The sequence below is a fragment of the Falco punctatus genome (genome assembly GCF_963210335.1).
Source record: "Falco punctatus genome assembly, chromosome: 18".
Lineage (NCBI taxonomy): Eukaryota > Metazoa > Chordata > Aves > Falconiformes > Falconidae > Falco > Falco punctatus.
In genome coordinates this window covers 4,592,593-4,605,076 of record NC_137598.1, presented here as the reverse complement: position 1 = coordinate 4,605,076, position 12,484 = coordinate 4,592,593, and the positions used below count along the sequence as shown (strand labels likewise).

The 12,484-nt window shown below is 61.9% G+C and overlaps 2 protein-coding genes across 3 annotated transcripts; both read left to right on the top strand.

Moving 5' to 3' along the window:
- The first annotated feature begins 2,787 nt into the window (after positions 1-2,787).
- On the top strand, positions 2,788-9,963 carry GPD1 (glycerol-3-phosphate dehydrogenase 1). 2 transcript variants are annotated; one of them, XM_080368825.1, is made up of 9 exons: positions 2,788-2,967; positions 3,131-3,308; positions 4,806-4,946; positions 5,586-5,724; positions 6,810-6,922; positions 7,223-7,456; positions 7,624-7,730; positions 7,984-8,080; positions 9,745-9,963. In XM_080368825.1, exons 1-8 carry the CDS (start codon positions 2,927-2,929, stop codon positions 8,078-8,080), a joined length of 1,050 nt encoding a protein of 349 aa, XP_080224951.1. In that variant the 5' UTR covers positions 2,788-2,926; the 3' UTR covers positions 9,745-9,963. The 2 variants fall into 2 exon arrangements, with proteins under 2 accessions (XP_080224951.1, XP_080224952.1); XM_080368826.1 differs by having other exon boundaries at positions 9,742-9,963.
- Positions 9,964-11,525: 1,562 nt separating this feature from the next.
- Positions 11,526-12,064, top strand: COX14 (cytochrome c oxidase assembly factor COX14). The gene is made up of 2 exons (XM_080368833.1): positions 11,526-11,605; positions 11,681-12,064. Exon 2 carries the CDS (start codon positions 11,689-11,691, stop codon positions 11,845-11,847), a length of 159 nt encoding a protein of 52 aa, XP_080224959.1. The 5' UTR covers positions 11,526-11,605; positions 11,681-11,688; the 3' UTR covers positions 11,848-12,064.
- The last annotated feature ends 420 nt before the right edge of the window (positions 12,065-12,484 follow it).

The window sequence follows — 12,484 nt, the reverse complement described above, 5'->3', positions numbered from 1 at the left end:
CAGCCGCCTGGTGGGATTGCGCGGGGGCGTAGGCTCATTCCTTTGGGACAGTTATCCTGTGTCGCTTGCTGCGGGGACCAGCAGCTCCTGCGTGTGGATCTGAGGGTGTAACAGGACAGTCCTTGGGATCGGATGGATCTCCGAGCGGACACGGGTTAGCGGGGGGATCCCGTGCTGAAGCTCCTGTGGTTTTTAGTCAAATTTTAGATTCTGGGGCTGCCCTAAGGCCCAGCATGGTTCAGGAATGTACAAGTAGATTTTCTCTGCTGTGAGGAGTAACAGCCCAGATGCCTCTTCATGGGATGAGTTACTAGTGAACTAGTGGTCAGGAGTAAGAGAGTGGCTTCTCTTCACCCGGATCTCGGTGTTTCTGCTCGGGACTGTAACGCCGACGGACCTCCCCGCAGCCAGCTGCGGCGTGGCAGGGAAGGTGGCTATGGATTTGGGAGCCTGGGTGGCCCTACTTGTGTCTGTGTTACTACATGTCCGTGAGTAATAGACTCTCGCCGTCCCTTCTCCTTCGCCCCCTTATGAACCGGCTCCTCTGTGGTACTGGGGTGAAGGTCTCGGTGCTGGTGAAGCAGCCCACTGACTCCTCAGGGTATTCACGCATGAAGGATGCTGAGTACTGCGTAGGCAAACCTAGCTGTTGCAGAATAACTGCTTTTCTTAACTGAATATTATGGTTTTTTCCATGGACCAAATTTTTCTTTTTTCTTTTCCTCCTTTTTTTTTTTTTTTTTTTTTTTTTTTGTACTGTATCCTTGTAGACGTCACCCAGTTTTAATAAAAGCCTCCTGCGAAGGAAGCTGTCCTCCCTCCTGCGCTGACAGCACGCTTTCAGCAGCTGCCTCGGTGGATGACACTTACGTGCTTGCCTGGGAAAGGACGGGGTTATCTCCCGTTTGGTTTTTTCCAGTTGATTATTTACAAAGCCGGCTGGGTTAAGAGACAGGAGAAAGCTCTTCCTATTTTGGCCTTTCATGTAAGGATCTCCTGGCCTGGCGAGCCTGCTACGCCTTCTGCAAAGTGCACTTTTGTGGTAAATAAGCGAAGTAACTTGAGCAAAACTGGAAAGGCAGCGACCAAGCTGCTGACAAAACTCCAGGCAGCTCGGTTTGCACGTTGCAGCCTTGCAGAATGGTGACAGCTCGTTACAAGCCCCAAGGGAGCCGGGCATAATTTTGAAGGAAAGTGGATTAAAGTTTACGTTGGGAGGATTTAAAACTATGCGAGAGGCGAATCACTCTCGTCGCCCGGCCTTATTTATAGAAGTGGGAATGTAATGCTTCCCAGAAAACCTGAAAGCCCTTGTTGCAGGGGAGGAGATGCTGGGGGGATGGAGGAAAGGGCAGCGCTGCTGCTGCAGGCTGGGGGGGGGGCTGGCCCGGGGGTGAAAATCCCCCTTCTTGGGCAGGAGGGGAGGATAAAATGCCTTGGGCAGGGAAGGGGGGAGAGGAGCGGCAGTCACGGCTCCCACTTCAGCCGAGAGCTGGGATCTGAGCTCTTTCACCTTGGCTTCGGGGGAGAAATCCGCACCTGCGGTGCTGCCCCCGCGTTGCTTACCGAGCTGGGAGCACTGGGAGCACTGGCCGTGCCTGGGGAAGGGCTGGCTCTGCCCCCCCGGGGCAGGGTGCTGAGTCCCCCTGGGGAAGGGCTGGCTTTGCCCCGCCGGGGCAGGGTGCTGTGCTTCCCCCCCTCGGCAGGGTGCTGAGTCCCCGGGATAGGATGTTGTGCTTCCCCATCCCCCCGGGGCAGGGTGCTGTGCTCCCCCCCGGGGCAGGGTGCTGTGCTCCCCCCCGGGCAGGGTGCTGTGTCCCCCCCAGGCAGGGTGCTGTGTCCCCCCCCGGGGCAGGGTGCTGTGTTCCCCCCCAGGCAGGGTGCTGTGTCCCCCCCCGGGGCAGGGTGCTGAGTCCCCCCCGGGGCAGGGTGCTGAGTCCCCGGGACAGGAGGCTGTGCTCCCCATCCCCCCGGGGCAGGGTGCTGTGTCCCCCCCGGGCAGGGTGCTGTGCTCCCCCCCGGGGCAGGGTGCTGTGCTCCCCCCCCGGGGCAGGGTGCTGTGCTCCCCATCCCCCCGGGGCAGGGTGCTGTGTCCCCCCCAGGCAGGGTGCTGAGTCCCCGGGACAGGAGGCTGTGCTCCCCATCCCCCCGGGGCAGGGTGCTGTGTCCCCCCCAGGCAGGATGCTGAGTCCTCGGAGCAGGGTGCTGTGTCCCCCCCCGGGGCAGGGTGCTGTGTCCTCCCCCGGGGCAGGGTGCTGTGTCCCCCCCAGGCAGGGTGCTGTGCTCCCCCCCGGAGCAGGGTGCTGTGCTCCCCCCCAGGGCAGGGTGCTGTGCTCCCCCCCGGGGCAGGGTGCTGAGTCCCCGGGACAGGATGCTGTGCTCCCCATCCCCCCGGGGCAGGGTGCTGTGCTCCCCCCCGGGGCAGGGTGCTGTGCTCCCCCCCGGAGCAGGGTGCTGTGCTCCCCATCCCCCCGGAGCAGGGTGCTGTGCTCCCCCCCGGAGCAGGGTGCTGTGCTCCCCATCCCCCCGGGGCAGGGTGCTGTGTCCCCCCCAGGCAGGGTGCTGAGTCCTCGGAGCAGGGTGCTGTGTCCCCCCCAGGCAGGGTGCTGAGTCCCCGGGACAGGAGGCTGTGCTCCCCATCCCCCCGGAGCAGGGTGCTGTGCTCCCCATCCCCCCGGGGCAGGGTGCTGAGTCCCCCCGAGGCAGGGTGCTGAGTCCTCGGAGCAGGGTGCTGTGTCCCCCCCGGGGCAGGGTGCTGTGCTCCCCCCCGGGGCAGGGTGCTGAGTCCTCGGAGCAGGGTGCTGTGTCCCCCCCGGGGCGAGGCGGGGCTGGGGGCGGGTCGGTGCCGCCCCCGCTCCAGGCGGCCTTGAAATGCCATCGGCGGGCTCAGGGCTCAGCGCCGCGCAGCGCCCCGGCTCCCAGCACCATGGGCGGCAAGAAAGTCTGTATCGTGGGCTCCGGCAACTGGTGAGCGACCAGCGCCTGGGCACTGGGGTCCCCTCTGCCCGGGTACGGGGGTCCCTGTCCTCCCCGCGCCCCCCGGCGCCCCCGTTTCACCAGGACCCCCGTGATCCCTGGTGCACCGGGCTCCCTGGTACCCGCTGCCTACAGCTCCGCTCTGCCCACGCAGGGGTTCGGCCATCGCCAAGATCGCCGGCACCAACGCGGCGCGGCTGAGCACCTTCGAGAGCCAGGTGAACATGTGGGTGCTGCAGGAGGAGGTGGGCGGCCGGCGGCTCACCGACATCATCAACACGGAGCACGAAAACGTCAAGTACCTGCCAGGGCACAAGCTGCCCCCCAACGTGGTGAGTGTGACCCGATGGGGTGAGTGTGACCCGATGGGGTGAGTGTGACACGACCTGGTGAGTGTGACACGACCTGGTGAGTGTGACACGACCTGGTGAGTGTGACCCAACGGGGTGAGTGTGGCACAACGTGGTGAGTGTGACCCAACGGGGTGAGTGTGGCACAACGGGGTGAGTGTGACCCGACAGGGTGAGTGTGACCCGACAGGGTGAGTGTGACCCAACGGGGTGAGTGTGACCCAACGGGGTGAGTGTGGCACAACGGGGTGAGTGTGACCTGATGGGGTGAGTGTGACCCGATGGGGTGAGTGTGGCACAACCTGGTGAGTGTGACACGACCTGGTGAGTGTGACCCAACGTGGTGAGTGTGGCACAACGTGGTGAGTGTGGCACAACGTGGTGAGTGTGACCCGACGTGGTGAGTGTGACCCAACGGGGTGAGTGTGACCCAACGGGGTGAGTGTGACCCAACGGGGTGAGTGTGGCACAACGGGGTGAGTGTGACCCGACAGGGTGAGTGTGACCCGACGGGGTGAGTGTGGCACAACGGGGTGAGTGTGACCCGACGGGGTGAGTGTGACCCGATGGGGTGAGTGTGGCACAACCTGGTGAGTGTGACACGACCTGGTGAGTGTGACCCAACGGGGTGAGTGTGGCACAACGTGGTGAGTGTGGCACAACGTGGTGAGTGTGACCCGACGTGGTGAGTGTGACACGACCTGGTGAGTGTGACCCAACGTGGTGAGTGTGGCACAATGTGGTGAGTGTGACCCAACGGGGTGAGTGTGGCACAACGGGGTGAGTGTGACCCGACGGGGTGAGTGTGACACAACCTGGTGAGTGTGACCCAACGGGGTGAGTGTGACCCAACCTGGTGCCAACCTGGTGAGTGTGACCCAACGGGGTAAGTGTGACCCAACCTGGTGAGTGTGACCCACGGCAGCAGCCTCCGGTCTGGTGCTGGTAATAAATAACTGCGCTGGGAGCTGCTGGATGTGCTCCCTGGTGTGCTGGGCGCGAGGGGATGCACCGGGAAGCGTGGGACGCGGTTGCGCCTTCCCGGTGACCTTGGTCCGTGCTCGGACGAGCTGCAGCCCTGGCTGGCTTCGCTGCCTGCGTTGCTCCCGCTGGGCTTGGGGCCATGTGGCTGCCCCGAGCTGGCGGCGGCGGCGTGCGGGGAGCCGAGGGGGCGTGCGGGGAGCCGAGGGGGCGTGCGGGGAGCCGAGGGGGCGTGCGGGGAGCCAAGCCCACCGGGCTCGCTGGTGCCGACGTTCCCAACGTGATCCCAGCTCTTCCCACGGGACCAGCTCGGCTGCGTTTGCCCTGCTCTGCTCCGACCCCTCTGTCCTGCCAGCTCAGCGCCTTCGTGCCCTTCCTTCCCTTACGCTGATACCCCCCGCGGTCACTCCCAAGCCCCTTCTCCCCTTGCCCTGGCTTTGGGACACACGCGCTGCGCAACTACAGGCGGCAGCTGCTGACAGCAGTCGTACTCTTCAGGTAGCGGAGCCAGACCTGCTGAAAGCCTGCGCCGGGGCTGACATCCTCCTGTTCGTGGTGCCCCACCAGTTTATTGGCCAAGTCTGCGACCAGCTCAAGGGCCACGTGAAGAAAGACGCGGTTGGGGTGTCGCTCGTCAAGGTGGGAGCGGGGGGAGCGCTGCCCGGGCTGGGGGGGAGGGCAGGGGGTACCTGGAGGCATCCTGGATCCGAGAGGCTGCAAAGGGAGTCCTGGGATTTTGGAGCAGAAATTGGGCTCTGGGAGTGGGGATGGGGGCAAAGGGGGAGGGGGGCAGAGTCTTTGTGGGGATTTGGGGGCGTAAAGGATGAGAGGATGTGGGGGATCTCAAGTGCTGTGAGGAGTGGGATGCAGCTGAGCACTGGGGGGGCTGTCGGGATGGGTCAGAGCACTGCAGGACAGGGATCACGGAAGGGTGTGGGTTGGAAGGGACCTTAAAGACCACCCAGTTCCAACCCCCTGCCAGGGGGACACCCCCCCCCCTACCAGCCCAGGGTGCTCCCAGCCCCGTCCAACCTGGCCTTGGACCCTTCCAGGGCTGGGGCACCCACAGCTCCCCAGTGCCAGCGCCTCGCCGCCCCCACAGTAAAGAATTTCTTCCAACAGCTGCTCTAAATCTCCCCTCTTTTAGCTTAAACCCATTCCCCCTTGCCCTGGCACTACGTGCCCTCGTACAAAGTCTCTCTGGCGATGGGATGGGGGCTGGTGGGGCCAGGTCTCCGGCAGAGCAGGTGCTCATCTCCATCCCTGGTTGTCTCCCAGGGGGTGGACGAAGGACCAGATGGGCTGAGGCTGATCTCAGACATTATCCATGAAAAACTGGGAATAGAGATGAGCGTCCTCATGGGGGCCAATATTGCGAACGAAGTGGCAGAAGAGAAGTTCTGTGAAACGACCATCGGTAAGGAGCCGTGACCCCTTCGCGTTAGCAGCCCTTGTTTCTAACGAGCAGGAAAAGGCAAAGGGGACCTGATTGTGAAGACCACGTGGAGTTTTGGTCTTTTCGTCAACGCTTTGCTGCCTCCCTTTTTATACCTGGAGCGGCCGCTGGAAAAGCATTAGCAACTTTAGATAAGCTTGGCTGCTGGCTTGCTCAACAAGGGAATGCTACTAGCAATGTATTGTCTGGTCTTTTCTTAGATGTAGACAGTGTTCGCCATGCTTCATTGCAAAAAACGTGTGGCTGGAACCGCTGCTGCCTGGCGTGAGCCGGCCCTTTGTCCCTGGGGAGTTAGGCTCCCGTAGGAGCTGGATGAACTCAGGGTTTACGATGTGATCGCTCCCTTCGTTAAAAATGTGCGTTTCGCAGACTCTGAGCATCAGGGAGCCTGCCTGGTGCAAATCAGAGGGGTGGCCACCGAGAGACCCTTTAGAAACAAGAGTCACCTTCGTTCCCTTGGGCTTCAAGGCACGCTCACCTGGATCTCATGTTGTTGCCAACCAGGGCCACTTGAAAGTTTATCTGACGACCGTTCCTAACATCCTCCGCGCTGGCTGTGAGTTGTGCACAGCAGCCAAAACCAACCAGAAGGGTTTGGTGGGTTAGAAATTACGGGATTCCAAGCATCTGTGCGTTAAACAAATGCAAATGTGCTGTGCAGGAGGCTGCAGGGACTGGGGAGGTGTAAGCAGAGCGTGCTGGCGCTGCAAGCTCTCGCACAGGACACCTCAGGAACACGGGAGAATTTTCCAAACCCAAATGTGCAATGTTGGAAGATGCCTTTAATCTCCTGGGTGTGGAGTTTCTGCCTAGCTTGACACAGCAGTAGGGATTATCCCCATTTTCTGGGAATCCCGACGTTGAACCTTGCTTATCTGGCAGGCAATGCATGCGTGGTGCTTTGTGGACCTGGAAAAGTTTAGCGATGTCTCTCTATTGGGCAACAGGTTCCCCTTGCTACAAAGGTTGTGGTGGAGGAGAGCGGCACCAGTCCTGCCTTAGGGTCTCCTTCCATCATCTTCCTCCTCCTCCCTTTGTCTCGTCAGGCTGCAAGAACGCGCAGCACGGGCGGACGCTGAAGGAGCTGATGCAGACGCCAAACTTTCGGGTGACGGTGGTGGAGGAGGCTGACACCGTAGAGATCTGCGGGGCTCTCAAGGTGGGTGAGCTGCTCACCAGGCTTTGTGGGTCTTAGTCAGCAGGGCCCGTGGTTCTCTAGGAGCTCTGGGGTGGAGGCTGCCAGCTGAATGATCCTGCTGGATACTGCCCTGTGGCTCGCTGAGACCTTTGAGTCCCCCTTTGGAGGGATCTGTGGACGTGTCCTGTCCAGGGAGGAGGGATGACGATCGCTGGCATAGGCAGGGGCAGGCAGGAGCCTGTGCTTGGGATCACGCATGGACACTGCAAAGCCCTGAGCTCCTTTGGGAACAGATCCCTCTGTGCTGCTGCTCTTTTCCAGAACGTCGTGGCTGTCGGAGCTGGTTTCTGCGATGGGCTCGGCTATGGAGACAACACAAAAGCTGCCGTGATCCGTCTGGGACTGATGGAGATGATCGCCTTTGCCAAAGTCTTCTGTAAGGGCTCCGTCACCGCCACCACCTTCCTGGAGAGCTGCGGGGTCGCGGACCTCATCACGACCTGCTACGGTGGCCGCAATCGCAAGGTGGCCGAGGCTTTCGTCAAGACGGGGAAGGTAAGAGGAGCAGGGAGCAGGCAAGGCTGATGTCTGCAGGGAGATGAACCCAATTAGCATCGTGGTACCATGCCTTCGTTTGCTGCCGCAGCCTGGCTCCGGGGAGGGAGCGCGGGGCGGCGGGTGGGCTTGCAGGGTCCAGCTCCCTCACTGTTGGGTTCTTTCAGTCTATTGAGCAGCTGGAGAAGGAGATGTTGAACGGACAGAAGCTGCAGGGTCCCCCGACGTCTGCCGAGCTGCATCGCATCCTTAAAAGCAAGAACTTAGTGGAGAAGTGAGTGCTGTCACCTCTCTCGTCCCCTTTTTGGGGCTGGGGCTGGGCTCTTTCCTGCAGCTGTGGGAGGGGAAGCCCCCCCTTGGCATCTCTGCTGCTCGGGTCGGTCTCTGCACTGCCCAGGGTGGGAACAGCCAACGTGCCGCCGTCCCACCCGCTCCCACCCCGTGGTCCTACACGTCGCAGCAGAAGCCGGGGTGCTCTGCCAGCTGTGGCGACAGGGCAAGGGGTGACTTTGTCCATGTGCCCACAGGTTCCCCCTTTTCACAGCCGTGTATCGGATCTGCTACGAGGGCAAACCTGTTACCGATGTCATCAAGTGTCTCCAGAACCACCCTGAGCACATGTAGGTGGGTTCTGCCTGCAAAACCACTGATCCTGCCGAGAGGAGCCGAGAGCTCCTGCCCACACCTACTTGCTCTGCTGCTACAGCTTTGTAAGGGGTCCGGATTTCCTGGGAGCCTTTGCAGAGTTGCTGGAAGGGCAGAGGTTCCCTTTCCCAGCCCTGGACACTGCCAGCCTGGGCCTGGCATCTGCACGGAGGTACCTGCTGATCTCCCTTTCTCTCTGAAGGGCTCGTGTAACTGCTGCTGCTGCGTGGGGTCTGCCCAGTGCGGCGCTGAGCGTTTTCCCCCTTTCAATTTCTCTTGCCCTGATGGATTCATTTCTCTGAGGGACTCTGCCAGGTCATCCTGATGGCTCCGGGCTGTGCAGGAGGCACTGCCTGGAAGGACGAGCTTTGCTGTTACCTCCACGGGGCCACTTTGCATGATGCCAGCCCTTTCCTGCTTGCTGCTGTTCTTGGCTTAACTCTCATGGAGCGGGCACAGCTCCCTGCCGGGCTCCACCGGGGTGGCTGAAGCTCCTCAGGACTTTCAAAGGGGCTGAGGATCACTCTTCTTTCTAAGCAACGCCAGCATAGAAGATAGCAGCATTCTTTTCCCACCCTGCCACGTGCTGCTTCCCCAGCCACCACCAGCTGCTCCTGGTGAACACCGTGGCCAATGCTTCAGATGCGAGGGCAGCCCCAGGGCGCAACTTCCGAGCTTGGTTTGTTTAGCTTTTTTGCTCTTGCAATCAAACCTGGCCCCTGCACCCAGGGAACTCCCCTGTTGTCACACGTTTGCCTGTGCTAATTCCACGTCCACTGACTGTCCCTGGACAGCCTTTCTCCCTCTGGTCAGTTTGTCCTCTGGCTGGCTTGGGCAATGCAGGGACCAACTGCCCCAAAGTCTTTCTGAGCAGCTGGCAGGCTGTGTAACCCTTGGCAGCGTACCTGACAAAGCAGTTGGGTCATGTTGCTTTTAGATGAATGATCCACAGCGCCTTTTTGCCATTTCCTTGGCTTGCTCTGGTCTATGCCTTAGCCCGGTCTTTTGCTTCTCCATGTGGCTTCCGAGAACACGGGTTCCATGCTTACTTTCCCTGCTGTCTCCTGTGAGGGTGCTGGAAACTGCTAAGGCGCAAGGGGCAGCCGCGGACATGTGAGCCGCAGGAGGTACGAGGAGACCTCCAACATCACAGGAGGGGACAGAGGTCTCGTGCCTCGTGCTGTGCTGTTGAAACTTGCCCCTTGTCCAGGCGGGTGCCACGTGCCTCTCTGGTCCTCTGAAGCTGGCTCGCTCCGCTCGTGTTTGCTCAGGGCAGCATGGCCAGCGGTTCACTGATCCCTGGCAGGGCTGGCAGGCCAGGGCTGCTGCAGGGCTCGCTGTCCACCCCCGTTCCGGGTCCTAGTGCTGCTGGGTCTCTGATTAGCAGTGTACTTTTATGAACATTTGAAAGAATAATAAACTCTGAGAGGTGAAGGGAGACATGCTCTTTGCTCTGTGGCTCTGGTGCATCATTGTCTTTGGGTTGTTGCCTGCTGGACCGGCTAAGAGCACAGAACAAGGCACTGTCAGTTCCCTCCTGGCTCAGCACCCTTGAGTGCTGGCTCAGAAACAGCCAGAATGCCCCCGCAGGTCGCTGTTCAGTCACAACGTAACACGGTGTCCCACTTGCTTTTCCTCAGCAGCGGTTCCGGTGTTAAAAGTTTGGCTGTAGGACCAAAGAGGGTTGAGACTGCGATGTTGAACCGGGTACAGAATCCTGACCCTTCTACCTGGGGCCTGCAGGAGCTGGGCCAGGACCCCACTGTGCCCCAGGTACCCCAGGCCTCCCCTTCTTTGATCTCTTGGCTTCTTGGGACACGCTGCATTGTTTTATTCATCTTTTCTCAACTGCTTTTCCCAGATTTGCCTTGTCCCTGTTTTTCTTTGAAATGCATCTCATACCGAGTGACCTTTCCAGGACTGTTAGCCCTCTGCTCAGCTCTTGCTAGGGGAATTCAATCTGCTGGCACTGCAGTTGTTTCTGTGCCTTTTATTAGACACGCTTTCTCACTAGGCACTCTACGACCTTTAAATTTAACTGAGCTATCGTACGGAAAGTAGCCAGCATTGGTTTCCTCTAATGAGGAACTTTACTGAGGTTGGAGGGAGGATAAAGGAAGTCCATCCAGCATGTTCCTGCAGGGCTGGCACAACTTCTCGTTCCCTTTGTCTTGAAGTGCTTCAGGAACCCCAGCTCAAGGCTGATGTAAGAGAGAGGGTCTCGGAGCGCTGCTCCCTCCACACGTTGCAGCCTCTCGCCTTGGCTCGCTAGACTCTTGCCAGCACCTGCCCGCAGCCGCAGCAGCATCTGGAATTGTGTTTTGGACTTGCTGGTAGCTCCTCTGCTGTCAAGTGCTTTGTGCATCCCTCCTGGCGTGGGTTTCTTTGCCCCAGGGTGCTGCTGGCAGTGCCCGAGCCCCTGCAGACCCTCCCAGGAAAGATCCCAAGCCTCACTTGGGGGCGGCTGTTGGCAAATCTCTTCCTTTAAGTCTCTTAGACACCCCGTGCCTTGCACTAGTGCCGGAGTTCATGAGCTATAAAAAGTCTTCCCTTTGCCATTTAGAGTTATGTTCTGCAGCCTCAGCACATCTTGGCGCTTCAGGACTCTGCAGGAGCCACTGCTGTGCGGTGGCCTGGGGAAGGGACGAGGGAGAGGGGGGTGGCCGGCAGCCTGGGTGCCCTCGAGCACCCCAAGAGCAGAGCAGCGCTGCGACAGCACTGTTCAGATGCCAGCAAGGAGCTCTGGGAGGCACCAAGAGCCTCTCTGGTGCCTTTGGAGCTCCTGAAGCTCTCCCAGAGGAGCTCCTGAAGCCCTTTAGGAGCACCTGAAGCTCTTTTGGAGCTCCTGGAGCCCTTTAGGAGCACCTGAAGCCCTCCTGGAGGAGCACCTGAAGCCGCCCTGGAGGAGCACCTGAAGTCCTCCTGGAGCAGCTCCTGAAGCCCTCAGGGAGGAGCTCCTGAAGCTCTTTTGGAGCTCCTGAGGCACTCCTGGAGCACCTGAAGTCCCCCTGGAGCTCCTGAAGCCCTTTGGGAGCACCTGAAGTCCTCCTGGAGGAGCTCCTGAAGCCCTTTTGGAGCAGCTGAAGCCCTCCTGGAGGGGCTCCAAAAGCCCTTTGGGAGCGCCTGAAGCCCCCTTGGAGCAGGCTCCTCGTCTGCCAGCATGGGCTGGGCCCTCAGGCAGGCGCCTCAGCCAGGGTGCGGCCTGGCCTCCAGCCGGTGCAGCTGCGGGCAGGCCCCGGGGGGCTGTCGGTGCCTCAGCGCCCCGCAAGGTGCCCGGTGCGGCGGTGCAGGGGCTGTGCCGAGGAGAGGGGCCCGGGGGGCTGGGGGCGCCGCCTGAAGTAAAAGCGCGCGGCCGCCCGCCGTCAGGGGGCGCTGCAGGCCGCCGCCCCGGCGGACTCCACATCCCAGCAGGCAGCGCGGCGGCCCGGCCGCTCTCACGTGACGGGAAGGGGCGGGGCGCTGCCCGGAAGTGCAGGGCGGTGGGACCGGAGCCTGACAGTGCAGGTAGGGAGATGGCGGGGGCGCCGGGGCAGCCAGGGGAGCGCTGGCGGCCCCGCTGACCCCCGCCCTGTGTTGCAGGCGCGGTCATGGTGTCCGGCAAGCAGCTGGCGGATTTCGGCTACAAGGCCTTCTCCAGCTCCATGCTGCTGCTGACGGTCTACGGCGGGTACCTGTGCGGCGTCCGCGCCTACCACCTGCTGCAGCGCCGCCGGGAGCGGCAGAATGCGGCCGGCCCCGAGAGCTGAGGGGGGGGCTGGGGCCCCATCCCACCTGGAGGGGAGCAGCGACCCCCCCACCCCCGGTTCCCCCAGCCTGGGGGAAGGGAGGTCCGGCCCCGAGAGCTGAGGGGGGGCTGGGACCCTGTCCCACCTAGGGGGGAACGGGGACACACACCGCACCCCCCCGACTCCCCCAGGCTGGGGGAAGGGAGGTGGGGCCCCATCCCCCCTCCATAGCTCCCCCAGGCTGGGGGAAGGGAGGTGGGGCCCCATCCCACCTCGGGGGAACAGGGCCCTGTCCCCCCTGGGGCCCCATCCCACCTGGAGGGGAGCAGCGACCCCCCCACCCCCGGTTCCCCCAGCCTGGGGGAAGGGAGGTCCGGCCCCGAGAGCTGAGGGGGGGCTGGGACCCTGTCCCACCTAGGGGGGAACGGGGACACACACCGCACCCCCCCGACTCCCCCAGGCTGGGGGAAGGGAGGTGGGGCCCCATCCCCCCTCCATAGCTCCCCCAGGCTGGGGGAAGGGAGGTGGGGCCCCATCCCACCTCGGGGGAACAGGGCCCTGTCCCCCCCTCGGCTCCCCCAGGCTGGGGGAAAGGAGGTCCAGCCCTGAGAGCTGAGGGGGGCTTGGGGACCCCTCCCTAGCTCCCCCAGGCTGGAGG